At 40.3% G+C, this 22,395-nt stretch overlaps 1 protein-coding gene across 11 annotated transcripts in view; it reads right to left on the bottom strand.

Annotated features, from left to right (window-relative positions):
* The window catches only part of PDE1C (phosphodiesterase 1C), a 571,792-nt gene that overhangs the window by 301,166 nt on the left and 248,231 nt on the right, over positions 1-22,395 (bottom strand). For 4 of the 11 annotated variants that reach the window (XM_017876418.1, XM_017876417.1, XM_017876416.1 and 1 more), the window contains one exon: positions 14,565-14,591. The exons of 6 other annotated variants lie outside the window; for them this stretch is intronic. In XM_017876418.1, coding sequence (XP_017731907.1) covers positions 14,565-14,591 — 27 coding nt within the window. Of the gene's footprint in view, positions 1-14,127; positions 14,186-14,564; positions 14,592-22,395 lie in introns of those variants that run through there. One more of the 11 variants, XM_017876422.1, reaches the window with a different exon arrangement.

The raw sequence follows: 22,395 nt of genomic DNA, 5'->3' as shown, positions 1-22,395 counted from the left end.
CTTCTGTCTTTTGCTCACAGCCCTCAGGGGAGTGATAATCTAGTTCACAATAAGGTAACTAAGGCAGGGAACTGCAGCGCACCCACAAGGACACCCACAGCATAGTGATCCTTCCCTACTCTTGCATACAAACCTCACTCAAGCCAGAGCAGGGACTGGGGCTCAGAAAACAAAAGTGGTGATAAAAAATGAACTATCTGCTCATAGTATTCCTTCTAAATAAAACACCCATACCACCTTTCCACATCTGGCTGTTTCTCTTACTCATCCTTAAGCCTCAGGTGTCATCTACAGAAAGACTTTTCTGAACCCCAAACTAAGCAGATGTAACTAAATCTTTACATCTGAATCCAAGAGCTTAATATCGAAATTCTCTATGACTTTGCACCTCTGTCAAATAACTTATATTGAAATTGCCTGTCTGGGTCCTGTATCTCTCCTTTAATGTCATTAGCTCCTTGAGGGCAGAAACCACATCTCATTTTTTGTTTTGGTTTTGGTTTAATGTCTCACAGTGCTTGACTATTAATTGCATAATTCTACTCAGTAAACTTGTAGTGAAATGAAGAGTCTGAGAGTGGAGTCAGACAGGTCAAAATTTACCTCCATAAATAAAATACACTCAACTCAAAACTTTCAGTATGACTTATTTTTAAAAATAAATATTTTCAATTTGTTCAATCTCTCAGTAGTATTATTAATGCAAACCACATGGACTGACTTTCATTTTGCAAATCTCACCTACCCTTTTTAAATCTATGGTGGACACGTAAGGTCCCTGCCCACAGATCCATGCATTGTAGAACCTACTAGAAGATAAATACAGGGACCAAAATAATAGCTGTAGTAGGTGACACCTAGAATCTTAGGATAAAAGGGTTGAATTTCGTCTTTTAGCCTCTTTATGTGGACCTGCGCTTTGCCTTCACAGCCTTGCAGGTCATCCTGAAGCACGAGGCGACAGATTCTCCCACCTCCACCCATTGCAGACCCCATTCCAACGAATCCTCCAATAAACGAGATCCTGAAGAATTAATCTCCTGCACAAGCAGAATAAAGGAGGCCAAGTTTTGCAGAGAGTTAATTGTGATGAAGGAGGACATTCTGTGGCCATTAATTTTTATTGGGAAGTTGGGCATTATATTAACAGCTAGTATACATATCTAGAATTGGGCCATATAGCATATATACATTGTCTCACTTACTTCTGACAACCCTTTGAATTAGGTACCATTAGTAACCCCCACCCTGAGAATAAGCTTAACTGGCTGAAAAATTACAAAGTTGAAGTGGTGGAAAATGGATTTAAATTTGCATCTCTCAGACCCCAAAATCCATGCTCTGAATGCTAGTGTTATATTGCCTTGTTTACAGACTTCTGGTATAATTATGCTCCTACAATGTCCCACCCAAGCCAATGGCAAAAGTAAGTCACTGATATCAAAGAGGGGGGATCATCTACCCCACCAATCTGAAGACAAAAAGCACCCTTTAAACATGATTCATTTTCGACATAAGAGACTAATTTAAGAAACATTTTTTTCTATTCAAAATAACGATGCTAAATGGTAAGTGATTTAAGCTTTACAATGGCTTCATCAGAATCTCATCTGTCAAATCGCAAAATCATGCTCCCAGAACATATTTCTCAATAGAGTGAATCAGCAGGAAAGAAAAGCAGATGTAAAGCAAACAGGTGAAAGTATGAAGTTAGCAATAATTGTGCTCATGGACCACCACCATCAGCACCACCATCATCATCCTCATCACGAGTATTATATTGTTATTATTAAGTACTTTCATTCCCAAATAGTAGCATTATGTCCCCTGAAGGAATGGGGCTTCTGTTTACCCAGCAAACAGGCACTGTTTGCATTGCTATAAGGGTTAACCTACTTTCTCTCTTGATAATGGGTCATGAGTGAGTGGGGGTGATCAGTAAAGATAGTACTCTTACAAACAACAGAGTACACTTGTAGTTACTAAAATTATCCAAAAAATCATGGCAAAATTATCAAAGAAGTGGAATTATGAATTTGGTATGACAGCAGAAGGATGATTGCACATCTCACAGTCCATATTGCTCACATCGGGTTCTCACATGCTTTAATTGCAATGCTAATTCTGAGAACTCTTGATTATGATCTAATGGTGGAACACATCTGAAAGATTAAAGAACTAATTGTAGAAAAGTCAACACAAAGTCCTCCATTTATATATGTACCACAATACGACAAGACAACGGGGACGACCCTGTCCCCTGGTGGCAGAGCATTGCAATTCAGAAACTCACAGCAGGAAGGAACTTGCCTGTGCCTCCACATTTAGCCAGGCTTTCAGAAGCACTGGACTTGTATCAATTTCTACGGATATTTGAGTCAACAGGGTGTACTAAGTAGGAATCTATTCCCATTTATATTGTGATTTGCTTTGTACCTACTAATTTTCACTGAAATCACTATTATAATTTACTCTCTCTACCCCTACAAGTAAGGGATGGAACTTCATTTCCCAGTAAATTTATTTTGTTTTACTGCCTCCTAGGTAACAATGTGCAATAATACCAAAGTGTTCCATTTAAGACCTGTGATTCTGTGCTTTTCAGGACTAGTAAAATATAATAGCAGGTGGAACTTATGATTTCTAATTTGTTTCAGGAGGAAGTATACTGTGTTTATATAAGCCACACAATATTAACCCTTCAAGACAACTTTAAAATCTCTTTCAAAGCATGATTAAAAGTACCTCTAAAAATTTTCCTTGTGAAATGTAAATGTATCTAATACACCTATAAAATATTTTCAGCTACATTTATGAAACATAATTCACAAATTTACTACATAACAAGTCAAAATAGTAACATTGATAACAATTGCTAAAATGTTATTTACACTTACAAAAAGCCAGGATATACACTTAATGCTTTTAATCTTTATCTCTTTTAGCCCTTACAACAAACCCATAAGGTAAGTATGTTATTCCCTTTTTAAAGAAGAAGGTAAAGTTAGAACTATGTACCTCAACATTGGCACTCTAACAGTTTGGATAACCCTTTGTTGTGGTGGAAATGTTCCATGTATTATAGGCTATTTAGCAGCATCCACGGTCTCTGTTCACTAGATACCAGTAATATACCCCATACCCAGAAGTGACAACCAAAAACTGTCTGTAGACATTGCCAAATATCCTTTTAGGGCCAAACCAGCCAAATCGCCCCCAGTTGAGAACCACTGGCTTAGAGAAGTAAAGTAACTTACTACAGGTCATATGCTTAGAATATAATTGATCAGAAGCCAGGCATTCTGACACAAGAATGTATACTCTCAGTCAATGAAATACAATGCTGTTTACTCTGTGATAATCTACAGAACATAAATTTTCCTCCAAAATAGAAAACTAAAAATGAAGACAAACTATAAATGCCTTCCTATAGAAAGATATTCCATGGCCACAAGAGACTGTGCCCTTCCAAACTTTTCCTTTCCTAATTAAGGTCCATGTCCCAATGCCTATTGCCCTTATGTAGCTTGATCTCCTGCCACAGCTACCCCAATCTTCTTTAAGTCCTACTCCATGTGCCGCAAAAGACAGTCACCAATCCCTTGTTAAGGCTGATTCCACCCTTTAGTAAATAAGATCCAGCCTCTGCCTCACAGAGGCCCTGAAGAACAGGACCTGTCTGCTTCCTACCAGTTCCCTTAGATGACCCAAGACTTCCACCTGTACCATCTCAAAGTGCAAGCCTTCTGCACAGTGGTCACTGAATTCTGGCACTGAAGTCCCAAGCCTTCAGTGACCAGGCACTTTCCACACACCGAAGACTTCCTATGTGCCTCACATAGACTATTTCATTCCAGGCTCACAAAAACCCTAGGAAGCAAATACTACTTCCATTTACCAAAAGAAATAGATTCCAGTAGGCAGAGGAAACCCACACAAGCTTTTCACCAGGTTCAGGACTCAGATTTCAACCCAAATACGGACAACTCCAAACCTCTGCTCTGTATTCCAACCCTATACTCTTCCAATTTCATGGCAGGGCAAAGACTACAGACAAACCCTTCCAAAGCATGTTCTCATCATGACATACTCCCTCCAGCTTGCTTAGAAGTTCATCAGTCCAGTCACCTCTCCTCAACAACCCAAATTTATGGGAATAAACAAAGCAGAGCTGAGCATGACTTCACTTGTGGAATAGAAAAGGGAAACATTCAGGCAGTGACCTCACGAACTTTGAAAAGGCAGTGTCATATTAAATCAGAGGATAGAAAAACACAGAACATGTTTTCTCTTATCTGATTCTATTTTTGTTATTTACTTTTTTATGCATAAAGAGTTATGTATTCATGTATGACTGATCACATTGCTTCAAAGCACTTTAAGCTGTTAAGTTACGAAAATAGACAGTTTTGAAAAAAGAACCTGGTGGTGGAGGTGAGGATTTTTCCCTTTCAATCACATTCCTTAAATATAGCTTGTTGTTTTTTTGTAGTCTTCATTTAACTTTCCTGAGAGCTTCAACTTTTAGGTTAAGGTCAAATACAAAAACTTTCAAACATAAAATGTCTGAGGAGAAAAGAACAATTGGCAGAGCAGGGAACTGAACTAACAAAGGCAGATCTTTTTGATGTGTTGACTTTATTCAGTTTTAAGCTGCTTCATCTGGGGAATAAAAACAAAGGAGGAGCTCCACAGCTGTAAAAATCTATAAAGCCAGGCTGGGCACAGTGGCTCATGCCTGTAATCCCAGCACTTTGAGAGGCCGAGGCGGGTAGATCACTTGAGGTCAGGAGTTTGAGACCAGCCTGGCCAACATAGTAAAACCCCGTCTCTATTAAAAACACAAAAATTAGCTGGGCACGATGGCATGCACCTGTAATCCCAGCTACTCAGGAAGCTGAGACAGGAGAATTGTTTGAACGGGGGAGGCAGAGGTTGCAGCGAACTGAGATCTTGCCTCTGCATTCCAGCCTGGACAACAGTTCAAGACTCTATTTTAAAAAAAAGTATAAAGACAAAGGGATAGAAAGAACTCAAGAAACTTTCAACATGTGAAAGGCCTGCCTTTAAATCCTGGCCCGACCATTTGTCTGCTTTGTGACCTCGGTTGAGTAACCTCTTTTCCATGAGTTCCTCTTCTGTAAAACAGGATCATTGTGAAGATCAAATAAGAAAATGCATGTAAAGGACCTGGCACACAGTAGACACGCAATAGATTTCAATCAGTAGGGGGCCCTTTGGACATACCTATGTGTTTGCCAAAGTTTGTGCTTTAGCAATACTTTTAACGTCCCATGATTACTTCTCATTAATTAGGTGAATTTAGAAGTGTTGTAAACCAAGGGTAATCTGGCTAGGGGCTAAAAGACAATATGTATGGGGCATAGACTATGTTACCTGCCCAGTGATCTCTGTGCTAACTGGCAATTTTGTTCTTTTTGGGTGATTCGGTTAAATAGCACAGAGTGCCAGCCATCACTGCAGAAGTTGTTCAGTGACCTGGACTTCCTCCAGGAAGGACCTCAGTAACTGGAACCAGAGAATATGGTTTCTGAGCTAAAGACCATATTCATTCTCAGATTCATTTTCATCTCTTTACAGACAAGGACACTGAACCAGAGAGGAGCAATTTGGCACAGCTAAATAAGTGACAGAGCCCAAACGTGATTCTTAATCTTACCTCTATACCAATGGTTCTCAACTGGAGGTGATTTTGACATCCAGGGGACATTTTTGGTTGCCACAACTAGGGAAAGATGAGATGTTACTGGCATCTAGTGGGCAGAGGCCAGGGATACTGCCAAACATCCTATAAGGCACAGGACAGCCTCTACAGTAAAAGCATCAATCGTCCATGGTTAAGAAATGCTGATCTACTCCATTGGACCAGTGTCTCCAGGGAGTCCGAAATCTGCCTTTTAAACTGCTGCTGCTGGAAGTTAAATTTGGCCCCAGCATGGCAGCCCACACCAATGACTGACTCAACCCTGTCAATTGTGCCTCTTAGCATTGAGAGGATTGGGAAGGATTTACAGATTTATCTCCTCAGGTAACTTAAAGTCTGGACATAACTTTTGAAGCACCCTGATATGCCCAGGCATAAGTGCTATTGACAGTCCTGAAAACGCACTTCGGTGTTATTAGGCAGTCTAAGAAACTTATTCTCAAAACCATTTTGGCAAAACACCACCGAACAGCCAAATGATGCACAACCACAGTTATCAAATATTCAGAATGATCTACCCTGAGCAAATACATCTGATACTGTACTGAGCACCTCCAGGATTAACGGCTTGAGTAGAGGAAACACAGAGATTGAGGCACTGATTAAAGCTAAAATACTCTTAGTGTTTCCACCCAAACTTGAGTTCCATGTTGCAGGGACTAAAAAAAGAAAAGAAAGGCAGAGTCAATGATTAAAGTAATTATGTAGTTACTGGTTCTTGCCATGCATGCCACCTGTCTTGCTGACCTCACAGGCCTCTACACCGGCCAGTGTGAGGGTCAAATAAGAGTCTACATGTGGGAGTATGCAGTTTCAAAACCATTTGAAAGTATGAGTCACAATCCAAACTTACTTACCCACAGTTCCACCTGGTAACTATGATGTTAGTTCTGACTCATGATAGAAATATATGAAGGATCCCAATCTGATTAAAGTCAACACATATTTAATAAACACCTGTCATGCCCAATGCTTTTGGGGAGCATATTCCCCACTTAAAAAAAGCAGTGATACCACAAAGAATGACATGCACCCCATTAACACGTATACAGAATTAGAGAATCAGGAACTCTTTTAGGTGGAAATACCTAAGAAGGTTCCATTGAAAGAGATGGTCTTTGACTTGGATCTTGAAGAAAAGATGGGTTTTCAACAGATAAAAATGAGAACATTTAGAGGACTGGAAAGAATATGAAAGAAGAAAGGATCATAAAAAAATCAGGCAAATATGACAGTCAGTAAGGAGTTCAAGCTCGACTAGAACTTAGGGTGAATGGAAGGAGGTAACAGACAAAGCAGCAAAGTTTAGGTAGAAGCAATTATAGGGAGCCTTAAAATCCAAGACAAGAAGACAGGCATTTAATGGCCAACAGGAAGCAGATGGAGATTTGTTGTTATTTTTCAAACATAGAGGGCACAATCAGAGGAACTGTGGAGAAAGTAATCAGACGTAGGTGTGCAGCATGGAGATGAAGAAACCAGAGTAAAGGAACAGATTAAAGAGGCCACTCAATACTCTAAGAGACAGGCAATGTGACTGGACCAAGATTATGGGAGGCAAAGTAATGTGAAGGAAAAGTCCACAATCTGTTAGAGACCCATTGATCATGGGCAGAGGAAGAATAAAAAGTTAAAGTTGAAGAAACACCCAACAGAAGATCATACAAAGGGGCTCAGAAGTTTTGATACTGGATAAATGGAAGAAAGGTAGTAATTATCAGACATAAGGAAGATGGAAGAGATGAATGAATTGTGCCTAGATGACTCAGAAAATGACAGCTCAATTTCTTGACTCAGAAAATGACAGTTCAATGCCAAGGTCACTCCTGCTACTGGTGCCTAGATACACCACCCAGACTTGGTGCCTGAGATATTATGCCTGCTACATCCCAGCACCCTCTCATCCCATGCCTAGTTCCCAGGCTAAAGCCTCTAAACAGCCTTTCTGGGCCTAGATCCCTACACCTATGCTGTGCCCCCGCCCCCACCTCTGCCCCTGTCCCCAGACTCCTGCTGATGCATTAGCAGGGTAAGTGAGTGAATGACTGAGTAAGGAGTGAATGAGTGATGGCTGCCTGTACTCAACTCTGATCAAAACTATGTAGACTCTCCATCACTCCCCTACCCCTACCCCCAGCCATGTTTCACCTGAAACTGTAGTGCTTGCTGGCCCTTTCTCACATTAACTGCCCTAGGACTTACCCTTGCAGGCTAAGTCTCAGCATCCATCTGTGACTGGGGCTCTAACCAGACCACTGTGGCTGCTATAAAGTCACCCTGATTCAGGTGGCAATCTTGGAATGTAAACTGGACACATTCTCATGGCTGATGCACTTGTTCTTACTACTTTGAGACTGTATTAGTCATCACAAATATAGGAAAATATTTGTAAAAGGATTTATCTCTTGGAAGAGCCTCTTGTCCCTGATGTTACCATTTAGGCTCTGAAAATCAATACTGCCAAGTAAGAAGGAGAATGCAGGATTGGTTGTGCGTTAAGTATGCAAAAATGTATGATTTGATTTATCCTGTGTCGCCCCTGATAATTTTCCCAACAAGTTATTTAGCTGCCACTCTTAACTGCAAACGTAGGGGACAACAGTCTACCAATTCTATTTCAAAGATGCTGAAAGAACTTCGGAATTAACCAATGGGCCTTAATATATCCTGGGAAGGAAACATGGGCAGAGTTCAGCAGAAGATGTACCACATCCCATCCTAGGATACAGCTACTCAGAAGGCAGCCTCCCACAGGGTGATAACCACTCGCCTTCCCACCCTCCACCCATGGCAATCTATTATTACCAGCAAAGGTGGCTGTTGTTGATGACTTATTAGATATGCCGATTCATGAAGACCGAACATGGGCAGGCCTGACTAAGGGAATTGTTTGCTGGATTTAATCAATTACTGGGTTCATCAAGTGTGATTACTGAGCCATGTCAAAATCCAAGTGAAATAACATATTAGACATTCACGGAAAAAATAACTCCTTGCTTTGCCTTGCCACAGATCGAGGCCATGCTATTATATATGTGCAATATCCAGGTTATCAATTATCTGCACACATCTGTATCCTGGGCCGTCTTCCTCCTAGTGTCTAGAATATTTTTGAGCCATTTGCCTTTTTGAAACAAAAAGAAAGCCTAAATTAAAAGTCAGTAAAACATATATTTTTAAAATAACTGAAAACACGAAGAAAACAAGGAGAAAAGATTCCGGGTTATCCTATTAGACTTCAGTATGCCCATACTTTCAAGCACCAAAATTAATAAGCAATACTGGAGGCTCACTTTGTAATCTAGTGAGAGAAGAGTATACGATAATGTAAGTGTCTTCCCAACAGACCTGGTTGTTCCCAATGACCTTCAATACTTATATCTATTATAGCACTCACCGCATTTTATTATAATCCTTTAGTTCACCTGTATCTCACCTACAAGCCTGTGTACCTATTAACAGAGGCATTTGTACATATGTTGTTATTTCCAGTATTTACTGAACTATATGGCAATATACTATAGTAAGTATTAAATAAACTTTTGTTAAATTGGAAGATTTTTGTAAAGTACTGTGCATGTGACTATCAATATAATATGATTATCAAAAACATGAGAGACACCGTTGGCTAAAGTTACTCACAGAAATATGTCTAGATTTAGAAAATGAATAAATCAGACACAGTAAGAGCTACAACTTCTACCTAAACTATCTAAACGGTGCTATGATTAATAAATAAAAACATTCATGCTACACATGATCTTAGCCAAAAGCCGAGAAGCGATAAAAACGTTCATGCTAATGAGGTTTTTCACTACGTGGTATGGCTTTTTTAAGCCACAACTCCAACTTCTAAACATTCTGACCAAAGTATTGCCATAATCCAGACACATGAAAATTGAACGTGTGTCTGTAGAACTCCCCCAGGTTTGTGGATATGTCTTTAATTTGTGCCTCTATTTCTTAATCCGCTATCATACTGAAATAGGGATGTGTGTGTGTGTGTGTGTGTGTGTGTGTGTGTGTGTGTGTGTCAGAGAGAGAGAGAGAGAGTGTATGTGTGTTGGAAGCACTTCTATCATAGATTCAGCTTGCAACATCGGCTCTGATAGCAATTCCTTCCTTCAAGGGCAGCCCATAAGTATTTGATTATTTCTAGGTATTTCTCAAAGGTATAAACTTCTGCAAGCCAGACCTGATAACTTGAAGGTGAAGCTGTATTAAAAGAAACTGGATGAGAAATTTATGGGTAAGCGGGTTTACTGCATAATCCTCTCTAGCCATCAAATTACTACTTCACAACCTCTGCAAATCTCTTGTAATGATTGACCCTCATGAACGAGATTCCTTCACAAGCACAAGGATGGTTTCCCCTTAATTATATGGATTTAAAACCCAATGCAATAAAGTTTTCTGTGAGGCTTACCTACTACCTATTGATTCCCTTGCAAACCCGGTAAAGAGGACTTATGAAATCACTCTTTCTACTGAAATTTGGTCTTGGAAGAGATTAGTATACTCTCCTTAATGCTAAGAGTGAGATTCAGTAGAATCACTATTATCAAAACATTCCCTTGGGCTACCAAAATATGCCTCATACTTTATGAAATACTTAAAGAAAGGTAACTGCCTCAATTGTGTTGTAGTAGGATGACAATTACTTTGAAAGCTGTGGGATCTTTTTGCTTTAACAAGGTTTTAATAGGTAAACAAATACATAAGTGAAATAAAATGAAAGTTAGCAAGAAAACTATAAACAAATGTAGATTATTTTTGTATCCTGGGCTGTCTTCCCCTTGATGTCCAAATCATGGGGAAGTTGATTTGGAAATGTTTTTAATATAACATTTATATCAATTAGTTTTCCTATATTAAGCCACCTACTTTATTTGACTAATTATTAACTCCAGCCGAATAACTGCAGTTAGAATTAAACTCACCAGTTAAGTCCACATTGCTGTGTTTATTCCTACCATGAAAAAGGAATGACAGCTATTCCCAGTCCAAAAAAACCATCAAGTACGCAAGCAAACATTCAAACAGACCATTACTTGACGGGGGGTGTCGAGATATATTCAAAATTGTCTACCATTCATCAAATGAGGAATCCACCTACTCCAAATCTACAGATCCCCAGAGAAGGTCTCAAGCAAGATTATTCTGAAAAAGGCTGACGGTTTGCTATATGGATTAGAGAAGGCTGGAAATTTTCTTAACACTTCTTTTAACAAGAGATTTAGTCTATGTTCCATTCCCTTGAATGGGTAGGTTCAGTGATAGCTTGACCAATAAGACACAGCAGAAGTGATGCTGTGCCCACTTTTGGACCCAGGCCATAATTAAGAGACTAGCAGCTTTTACTTCCTGTCTGTTAGAACACTTAACCTAAGAAACCAGATAAGTGCAATTGCCCTGAGACCACCATGTAGTAAGAAGTCCAAGCCAGATGGAAGCACCCAGGAGGACAAAAGCCATGTGGGGAGACAGGGAGAGAGAGAAAAAAAATAAAGAGGGAGAGTGCAAGAAACAAAGAGCACCAAGACTCCTAACATGTGAGCAAAGACACTATCTTGGAAGTGGAGTCTCCATCCCCAGCAGCCCCAGTTGACACCAGGTGGATCAGATTCAAACCAGCCAGCCAAGTCCTTCCTGAATTCCTGACCTACAAAATTATGAGCAGAATAAAAGTTATTTTAAGCCACTAAGTTGAGGATGGTTTGTAATTCAGTGATGGATCAGAAGCACATGGATCTACTTCATATAAAAATATGTATCTCATTAAAACTAGAAGAGCTCAAACTGATCCTCTATTAATTCACACTTTAAATGACTTCAATAAAGCTTGTTCAATGCAATTGGCTTATTTTTCATTACACTGACAAAATAAAAAATGCAACAGCATTCACATCAGATATGCAAAAAACACACTTTCAAAACAAAATTGACATTGTAATTTGAACCTTGACAGGTTTGAGCAGCTCTCTTGTAAAACTTCCTCTCACTGTCTAAGTCTCTCTCCTTAAAATAAAATTGAGGCAACTTTGAAGCACCTCATACTCCAGATTAAGTACATGTGAAAATGATAAATTACTTTTTACTACTGAAGACTACTGTGCCCTCTAATCTGAGTGATTAATTTACATCCTGCTCAGTGGTTCACATGCAATTACTACCGTGAGTCCAACGAACCTGAACAAGACAGAATTGTTTAGCCATCTGTACAAGCTCACTATATTTAGAAAAGTACGCAATCTCCAGGAAGCTTTCTAGTTTTAGTTCATTTTCCTCTCAATGACTGGTGCACTCTATGCTGCATATCAAATTATAGTACCACTCCTTTGGACCCAAGTTTGCTCAGCCCACCTTATTTTGTTGTTGTTGTTGTTTTGTTTTATTTTAGGCTTTTGGCAGGCTGAAGCCATGATTTTTAGTTTCTGTCTATAGTGATAAGAATAAAAGAGGGATGAGGAAGGGGCTTTATTGGCCCAACTGGAAGCAGAAACTAGAACTCATGACCGTGTTCTCTCCATTGGACACCCCTGGAGGAGACCATGCAACACAGGAATCTCTACTGTGAGACGATGCTCATTAGAAAAGGCAAAACTAGGGGCCGGGCGCGGTGGCTCAAGCCTGTAATCCCAGCACTTTGGGAGGCCGAGACGGGCGGATCACGAGGTCAGGAGATCGAGACCATCCTGGCTAATACGGTGAAACCCTGTCTCTACTTAAAATACAAAAAACTAGCCGGGCGAGGAGGCGGGCGCCTGTAGTCCCAGCTACTCTGGAGGCTGAGGCAGGAGAATGGCGTAAACCCGGGAGGCGGAGCTTGCAGTGAGCTGAGATCCGGCCACTGCACTCCAGCCTGGGTGGCAGAGCAAGACTCCCTCTCAAAAAAAAAGAAAAAAAAAGAAAAGAAAAGGCGAAACTAAAGTGGTCAGCTACAACTGCCATTGTTGAAACCTACTGGCAAAGTTTAATTGCATTAATCATTTTTTTAATCCACATGTAATCTGTTTAATTCCCTAACACCCAATTAAGTACAATGAAAGCAGACACAGGCCTTCTAGATTGAATTGTGGGCTTCAAATGCTTGGTGAGCAAAAGGTCTAAGCAACTTTATTTCCAAATTCTTCCCAATAAAAAGAATAAATATTCCAGAACATAACAATGGAGTTACATGATAATAAATGTGTCATTAGGCAATATTGGCATTGTGTGAAAATCAGGTGTATTTACACAAACCTAAATGGTATAGCCTACTACATGCCTAGGCTGTGTGGTATAGCCTGTTGCTCCTAGGCTACAAACCTGTACAGCATACTACTGTCCTTAATACTGTGGGCAACAGTAACACAATGATAATAACGTGGGTATCTAAATATATCTAAACATAGAAAAGCTAATGCATTGTACTACAATGTTACTGCAACTACTGTGTCACTAAGCAATAGGAATTTTTTAGCACCATTATAATCTTATGGACCACCTAACTCAAGAAAAGACTAACATACATGAGGTCTACACCCCTAGATAAGCCTAAGATAATATGCTTACTAAAAGTTTATGAAAACTCTTCCTAAGAAAGCAACCATGATCAGCTGGACCTTTAGAATCCCAACTTTGATGGAGAGTCATAGCTAAGGTTTAGAGAATAAAGATAGAGGTTGGAAGTAGCAAGAGATGACACTGGAGAAATAAAAGAGGTCATGGAAGACCATCTGTGCCATTATTGTTCAATCAAATTTGTGAGAAATCATTGTAAAAAACAGAAAGCAGTGTATACAAAATGAACCAATGAATGAACAACGTGAGGTGATGAATATGTTAATTTGCTTAACTGTAATGACTTCACTATGTGTATGTATATATATACAAGGAAACATATCATACACTTTAGATATATATAATTTTTAAAAGATGAACCAATGAATAAATTCCACCAGGAAGTACATGACATTTCCTAAGCTCATTTCATTATTCTATTATTAGAGAATCCACTCACCCTCTCCATAGTCACAACTTATGTGCATGCACAAATATACATGCTGTTCCACCAAGTCAGCAAACTACATCTGTCAACGGGTACTGTAATGGGGAATGAAAATCACATATGCACTGAAAAATGGGCTTCCCATTGGACCTAGGAGGCCATATACTCAAAAACCTGGTAAGTCATTTTTGAACTATAAATACGGAAGATTTAAGTCCAATGTTTAATAGCAACATAGGTCAGGGCCAGTGACCAACTGATCCTTCATGGCACCTTATGCCAAAGAGTCTGCAAAGCACAGCCCAGAGGCAGGCTGTGCACATGTGGGATGATGACAGATGTCATTCTAGTTAAAATTACCCTTTCCACAGTCAAATCGAAAGACTGCCACTGCCCTTAAAGGAATCTGTACCTGTGCTTTGAGCTCAACAGCATTTTGTCAGCAAATCAGGCAAATCAGCAAGGAGAGTCTGAGACAAAGGAGAATTCAGAAACTAAACATGCATATAAAGACCGCTTTGTGCTCCCCATCCATAAACCCTCAGTCCCTGCCAGCCCAATCACTCTCTGGTCAAGGTTTTAGGAAAATCTCTAGACAGCATGGCAGTAACAAGCTTTTGAGCCCACAGGATCCACTCTCATGTGAAGGCATCCACCTACTGTGCCTCACTAGATGCCTGCAATCAATTTCTAATTACAGCAGCAGTCACGATTGGAGATAAAGCAGGCAACATGCGGAGAAAGAACCAAGAGCCTGTTTATTACAATTCCAGTCCACCATGACCCAGACTTGTGAAGAGCTGGGCCACAAATGCATCAACCAGTTGCAGCTCAGAAAGATGTTCTTACCTCTGGGACGTTTTCTTATATTTCCTCCTGTAGGAAAAGAGGCATAAACACATATCAGAAAAGGGTTGTGGCAGGCAGTGGGTAAGAAAGGGATTACTTCAGTGGGGATGGGCATGGAGGTCAACACTTCTTAGGGGGGTTTCTCTGTGAAGCTTATGGGTTTCAAAGCCTAGTTAAAAGTTTGGGAATGCTGTGTTACATTGTAGTCAGAAGTACAGAACCTAAGCCTTTACAGTAAAAAATAGCATCCCAAGAGCTCAGTGGCTCTGCTCCCATGTTCCTCCCTTTTCCTTTTGAAGGTTCCATGGCATTTTAGTTGAGGTCAGGCTTTAAAGACCACAAAATCTAGGTTCAAACCTCAATCCTTCCTTTACCAGGTTCATGAGGTTCTTGCAGAGTAAATGAACACACACTTACAAAACATCTCTTTTGTCTAGCACATATTAAATGGGTTAAATGGTGAATAATTATCAGTTATTTATGTTGTCACTATTGTTACTATTATCCCCAACATCTAGCACTGAGGTCCCTTTAAAGATGTGCCTTTTTTAATGTAAATGTGCAAGCATGCAGCTAAACGATGAGATGAGACATAAGGTCTTCAAAAAAAGAAGTGAGGAAAGGGACAATGAGAAAGTCTAGAAGCAAATGTTGAGAAGAGCATTAGGAACCAACATTAGGAACCGCCCCCAGGAAGCAGAAGAGACCCAGTTCCAGCCCACCTCTGCTATTTACAGTCATTTAGCCTTAGGCAAATCTTGTGCATCAGGCTTCTTAATCTATCACATGAAGCTAGTAACATCTGCTCTGACCTAGGTCAGAGTGGCAGACAAGGGGAAAATGGCCATAAAATGTATGTTGTCCCAATATCCCAACGTTCTTCATGTGTGGGTCAATTTTTGTAGACTCTGAAGACCCTTGAAAGAGTTTCAATAGGCTCAGCACTGGAGAGGATTAGAGGAGAGGAAGTGCTAAGGAGAGAAAATGCATCTCCTTGTAGTATATCCAGGAAGTACAATGTTTCCCAGTAGACTTTAGTTCCGCACCTGCACTTCCATTACAGTCACTGTACCCAGGAAGCAAACCCTTGATTTGCTAATGGAGAGCTGTGCACCATATTTTTTTGTAAACTAAAGAGGTTTCAAATTGAGAATCACTAGGACCTGTTACATCTCTGTTAAAATGAAATCACACAGGGCAGTGTCAGGCGTGTAAAGCAGCATGTAACACAGAACCTACAGTGTGGTCTTGACTGGATATGTACTGATATCTATTTATCTTAAAGGAGACACACAAAAATGACAACCATGACTCCAGGGTAGTAGGATAATAAATCACTCCTTTTTAGTTTTATGAATTTTCTAAATTTTCTTTAAAGAGTGAGTATTATAATAGAAAAAATATTAAAATATGGATACACCTATATAGTTACATATAAAGATATATACAAATACAGGACTATATAGAGATATTTCCATGTTTCAATTATATCACATATAATAGGGAGGAAGATTAACTAAAAGTGCATTAAGGCTTGGCCTTTCAAGCAATCTACCCATGTTCCAATCTTGGCTCTAGCACTTAGCTTTACAATGCTGGACTAGTTATTAAATCCCCATGAACCTCAGTTTCTTTGTATATAAAGTGGGAAGAATCAGAGCCCCTCTTCTGAGACCTTGTTATCAGAAATAAATGAGATAATTCACCAGAATGTGAGCTCCCCAAGGGCAAGTTCTTTGTGTGGTTTACCTCATACTCTCCACAAAAGCTGTGATGCATGTGCACTGATCACTCTCTCGCACCTGGACCCTGTCACCAATGACAGCTCACACTTTCCAGGCAGCAGCCAAGGGCAGAAGTTTCACCCTCAGGCAGGGAGCACAGTGATCTGTGGGTGTGACCTGTGCCCTTGGACTCATTAGCATAGCAGTCTAATAAACTGATATAAGGCACAGCTGGCAAGACGAAAAAAATAACCCATTGAGCGTATACAGGGTCCAAAGGCAAGGGGGCAGTTGGAAAAGAAGAATGCCCCTAGCCTCTACTCAGAAGCCGAACTAATCCTATCAGCAGACAGTATCTTCGGAGGTCAGAAGAAGACAGCCCTTGCTATTGATTTCCACAGAATTCTCCCAGCACTTGCCAAGGAAATATATAAAGGCACTGCTTGGAGTTCTGAAAGAATCAAAGATAAACAAAAATAAGAAAAGCTTCATTTTCAGCACCTACTAGCAATAAGCACTTAATATACTTTTCTAATCCTCATAACTCTGTAGGATCCCCTCTCTGAAAGAATGCAAATTCTAAACAGGAAGTTAAGACATGCACCTAAAGTGCAAACACAAGGGATCGCTCAGGGAAGCTTTGTGAAAGAGGTAGTCTTGATTGATGGGTGAAATGTCAGCAGGAAGAAATATGGAAGTATATGGCAAGCAGAAACAGAGGGCATGCCTCATGGTCTCAAACCAGCCCAGCAAGCAGGGACTATAGAGTGAGGTAGCAGGAAACAAGGCTGGCAAGTGCTAAGGACAGAGTTAAGTGGGAAGAGTAATAAAATTTATATTTTAGAAAAAGATGATACCCAGGGGGAGGGTCACCTCTTGTGAGAAGCCACATTACACACCCTCTTCTGTGCTCCCACAGCATGCTGAAACCTCTCTGACACCATTCTCCATGGCACTGCATTGTCTCATGTCTGTGATTTTGTGGAAAGGCAACAGGGCTCTGGAGTGTGACAGACCTGGCTCAAAAACCCAACTTCACCCTCACTAGCTGTGAGACCTCAGGCAAGCTCTGTGCTAAATCAAGCTTTCATTTCCTCATCTATGAAATGGATGAGATGATCTCAAATGAGATAATGTATTAAATTTGTCATGTAGTGTGCCTGCCATGTAAGAGGCATTCTAAGACTTTTTGGCCCCTTGGTCCCTCGTTCTGAGCTTCTTGAGGTCAGAGGTCTGTCATATGCATCCCTATATCTATCCCAAGGGCATGCACATTAACTGGCACATGGTTGGCTAAATAAATGAACTATTTGCAACTGTCATCCATACACATCAAAAGATGGGTTGTGCATCTGGTAGACACAAAGAAAGACAGACCAGAAGTCTGATTTTCAGTCCAACTCACCTTCCTGACACTCGCCACATTCACAGATATAGTCCTAGCTTCAGATATTGTAAAGTTTCCCCCTTCAATCTTCTCCCCTCTAGACATAGCCCTAAAATCAACCCAAATGGTGTCATCTTACAATGGGGTTTGGAGGTTAGCTCTTAAAGCACAAGAGAAAATGCAACTCATAAAAATTACTCAAGATCCAACTCTCAGATTATTCTGAATGCGCAAGATTGGTAAGGCCTGACTGACCCCTACTCATCCTTCAGTTCTCAACTGAAACATCATTTCCAAAGACCTTCTAGGGCCTCCCAAACTGGGTAACACTCCTTCTGTGTGTCCCATAGTGGCCGGAGCTTACCCACCACATTGCACTTATGACTGCTCATCGTCATGATCTTTTATGCTTGTGGGAAGAATGATGGCTTACCTGACATCTGCTAGTGTTTCTTCCTTGTCTAACACATAGTGCTCAGCAAATGGCAACTGCTCAATATGTTGTTATTGAATTCATGAATGCATTTACCCAAAAATTAATCAAAAATGCTTTCTTTTCTTCTTTTCCTTCTACTAAGCAATGATTTATAATGAGCAGTGAGGACATCCACCATAGCTGTGGTTTCCTACATACAGGGGGAAAGCAATGAGAAGGCTGGGGAGCTCACATTTGTTGAGCACCTCCTCTGTTCCATTCCTCTTACACAAGTTAACTCACTTACAACTCCTACAAACCCTGAGAGGTTCTACCCACTTTCCACCTGACAGAAGTGAGTCTCAGAGAGATTAAGTAACTTACCTAAGGATACAGAACCTTAAAGTGGCTGAGAAAGAAGGCAAATTCTGAAGCCTTCGAAGAAAATTAAGGAATTTATACAAAGAAGGCAAAAGATACTACCAAGAAACTTAGACACTAGACAAAACCAAAATAAAATTAATAACAATAAAACATACTGCGTTCTGGCCACCCAAATGCAGGAAATGAGCTGGGAAAAAAAAAACCCCAGTTTATTCTTGGCCTTCTATTTTTAAGAACTTCAACAGAATCCCTGACTCAAATCTGAAAGACAAAGGAAATTTGTTTTGTTTTGTTTTGTTTTGTTTTGTTTTGTTTTGTTTTGTTTTGTTTTGTTTTTGAGAGGGAATCTCACTCTGTTGCCCAGGCTGGAGTGCAGTGGTGCAGTCTTGGCTCACTGCAACCTTCTCCTCCTGGGTTCAAGCAAATCTCCTGCCTCAGCCTATGAATAGCTGGGACGACAGGAGCACACCACCACGCCCAGCTAATTTTTGTATTTTTAGTGGAGATGGGGTTTCACCATGTTGGCCAGACTGGTCTCGAACTCGTGACCTCAAGTGATCTGCCTCCCTCGGCCTCTCAAAGTGTTGGGATTATAGGTGTGAGTCACCATTCCTGGCCTGCTTTTAAAATTTGTTTCTAAAATTCAATTTAAATTTATAATGTTTTGAAACTTGAAACAACACACTACAAACCTCAAGATTTCATGTAGCTAGACCAAGCTGATGTCGAAAGTAGAGAATGACAAAGAACTGTTGTGTTCTGGGACCTGGCAAAGTTGGTAGGGTGGGAGATGGAGAGGCCAGCTTTATGCTGAGAGAGAAGGCAAGGGCATATTTACAAGACCAGGCTGAGGACACCACTTCAAAGAAGGTCTAGAGTGGCGCTTTGCAACGTCTGTTCCCTGGAATGAGCTCTACTGTTCTCTCTCTCTCTCTCTCTCACACACACACACACCCGCGCGCGCGCGCGAGCACACACACGCACACACACACACACACACACACACACACACGGCTTCATCTGTTTGTTGTTTCTGTTTTTCTAAGGAGAGGCATTACAGCATATTGGTTAAGATCACTTGCCTGAGCTTAAATCCCTTCTCCAACTTATTGTATCTGACAGGCTGCATGATCTTTGGCAACTTATATCACTTCTCCAACCACCGGTTTCCTCATCTGTGAAATTTGGGTAACAGCAGTGCCTGCTTTACAGGGTGATGTGAGAGTTAAATGTAATGATGAATGCAGGGCATTTAGTATAGTGCTGGGCATCCTGGAAATGCTCAAGATTCAGCTACTGTACTAAAAACAGTAGTACTGCATAAACAATAATGACATTATAATTCAGTAGGTTTTCAAAACTTACTTGATCAAAAGTCTTTCATTGATTATAAAAGTCACAAAAAAGGTTGAAGATTGCTTTTCTAGAATGGAAAAATTAGATACTCCCAATTCTCCTTATCTTGGAACACTTGAACCACAAAGAAAGCAGGTGCTAATCTCAGTTCTGCTAAGAGGGGGATGAGCTGAAACACTGCCCAGCTTTTCCCATGCCTAAAGGGCCCTGTGCCTGCCTGTATACCCTGCCACCCACCCCAGCAATGTCCCACTTAACCTAGCAGAGTCACACACTCTTCTCAAATGTCAAAGCTGAGCCATTGCCCAAAAGGCAGGAAAAAAAGAAAGTAAAACTGGGTACTTATGAACTGGATATCACAATAATCCTTAGAAATATCTAAAATTATCTTTCAAAAAAAGCCCTTTTTATCAATAACTCCCTAAAAACTGAGCCCAATGGCTTGCTTACACAACATCCTTAAGCAGTCTCAGGAAGTTGTAACTCAATGCGGAGATCTCATGTGCTATGACTAGAATTATTGATTAGCCCATACTCATTGAGCTCGTAAGTAAATTAAAGGACCACTGGTCTTCACTGAAAATCAATGTCTATTTAAGTCCGGAATGTTTCCATAGAACTGTGGATTACGCAAGAAGTATTAAATGATGCATGTGTATGTGTGCATGCACTTATGCACAACAGGGGAAATGAGCCCCAAAACCCCCCTCAACGGCTTCGGTGCATTTACAGCCAGCTGGTCACATCCTGACAGGCAGATTTTGAAACAGGAGCATCATTAAAGGGCAAAGAGCACTGGCCTCCAATATTTAAATAGGTTCCCCAAAGCTCTCCACTGCAGTGTCATAAAGTGGAAGCTTCTAGACTCTGAACTTCATTTTCCATCTCCTGCCCTCAGTCAGGGAGATAAAGAATGAAACTAAGCAAGCTTAAGTGGTGATTCTGTCCACAGTCAGGGGCAGAGTAAAGACAAGCAGGCAAACAGCAAGAAACAACAGTGAGGTGGGAGCAAGGATGCTTTTAAGGGTCTTTATTTGCTTTTTGATGGCTAGGAGTTCCCAGAGTACTGGGCACACCTGCAGTCAAATGTAAGCATCAAGTACTCCAAAGTCAAACAGATGATTTGGAAATCGTTTCTAATAGCCTGGATAAGTGAGAGTCAATTAAACATTGATGCTAAATTATGAAGCGCCTGGCAGTCTTTCACTTTTTTAAAGTGAGTATCTTTGAGCAAGAGCCATATGGGTGCTGCAATAATGAGGTTTATAAATAGGCTTAATATTCTAACAAGCTGGCTTTGAAAAACCATAACTTGTGCTCTGTTTCTAAGTTGACAGAAAGATACCTCCCAGTTGGGCACAAGATTTCCTGGTATGGGAAGTTGAATACGCAACAACTGCATACACACAATACGAATTCTAGCTCTGCCTTCAGCGTTCTCCAGGGTTTCTGGGTAACAATGACTCACTCTTCTCCAAGTCCTATCCTGTCTCCATTCTTTTCTCCAGAGACCACTACGACCGCCGACACACAGACAGCTTCGGAAAGCTTGGTTCTCAGCCCTCAGTTCCCTCAAGAGACAGGACATTAAAAGACAGGCTCAGATAAACACAAAATGCACAGCAAGGCTCATATAGTTAACTACAGGTTCTCACGACTACAGATCACATATGTTTCACTCATGGGAAAGTGGACTGAGATAAAATGTCACAAATAACCATGAAATGAGTGAGGATCTGAACGATCATCTGATCCTCTGGTTTTGTTTTTCATTGGCATGCAGGGTACAAATTGAAAAGAATTGGATATCCCTAGAAACTTCTAATGGGTCTCTTACATCATTTGTATGAATTAATCTACATGCTACTGAGAATGGAAAGTCTTTGTACATTTCTTCTCATTCCTACCAGTGATTTCATTTCCATAATGCACGTATTAAAAACTAACTTTGCAAAGCTATCCATTGCTTTCTGGCCTTTCCCACATTTTGAACAAGTAAATGCTAATGAGAAAAATATATATATATAAACTGGTGGTCTCTTGGCACCTTCCACAAGAATATTTAGGGGTGAGAAAGGAGATAACAGAGTAAGAGAATCTCCTGTCTTACTAGCTCGAATATTTAACTGATGAGCTACGAAATGAAATTCCATGTGCACAATTATTGTATTTTCCTGCTTGGCCAAAGGTCCAAAGCAAGACCAAAAGAAAAAAAAAAAGATTATAAAATGAAAAAAAAAAAAAAAACCTCATTTTTACCTTGAACAGCCCAATCATTAGGAAAGAAAACAACTAATAAAACAAAATTCTAGGGAATTTATTAGCTAGGTTTTCTAGTAGAGAAAATTGTTCTACAGACTCATACTGTCATTGAATTCTCTCAGAAAAGGAAGATCATATTCAGAGATAGCCAGCTCCCAAAGATAGAGAACTCCAGTATGTTTAGCCAAAAGTGATGAGATCAAATTCACATGAAGGAAGGCTTTGACAGTGTGATTTGCGGCTGGGGATGGTGACTCCAAAGAATGGGAGAATGCAAATCTGAAGCAGAGATGTTAATAAGAC

This window comes from Rhinopithecus bieti, unplaced genomic scaffold, assembly GCF_001698545.2.
Source record: "Rhinopithecus bieti isolate Rb0 unplaced genomic scaffold, ASM169854v2 scaffold_10015, whole genome shotgun sequence".
Lineage (NCBI taxonomy): Eukaryota > Metazoa > Chordata > Mammalia > Primates > Cercopithecidae > Rhinopithecus > Rhinopithecus bieti.
The sequence above is the reverse complement of the archived record's forward strand: the minus strand, read 5'-3'. Positions and strand labels throughout refer to the sequence as shown.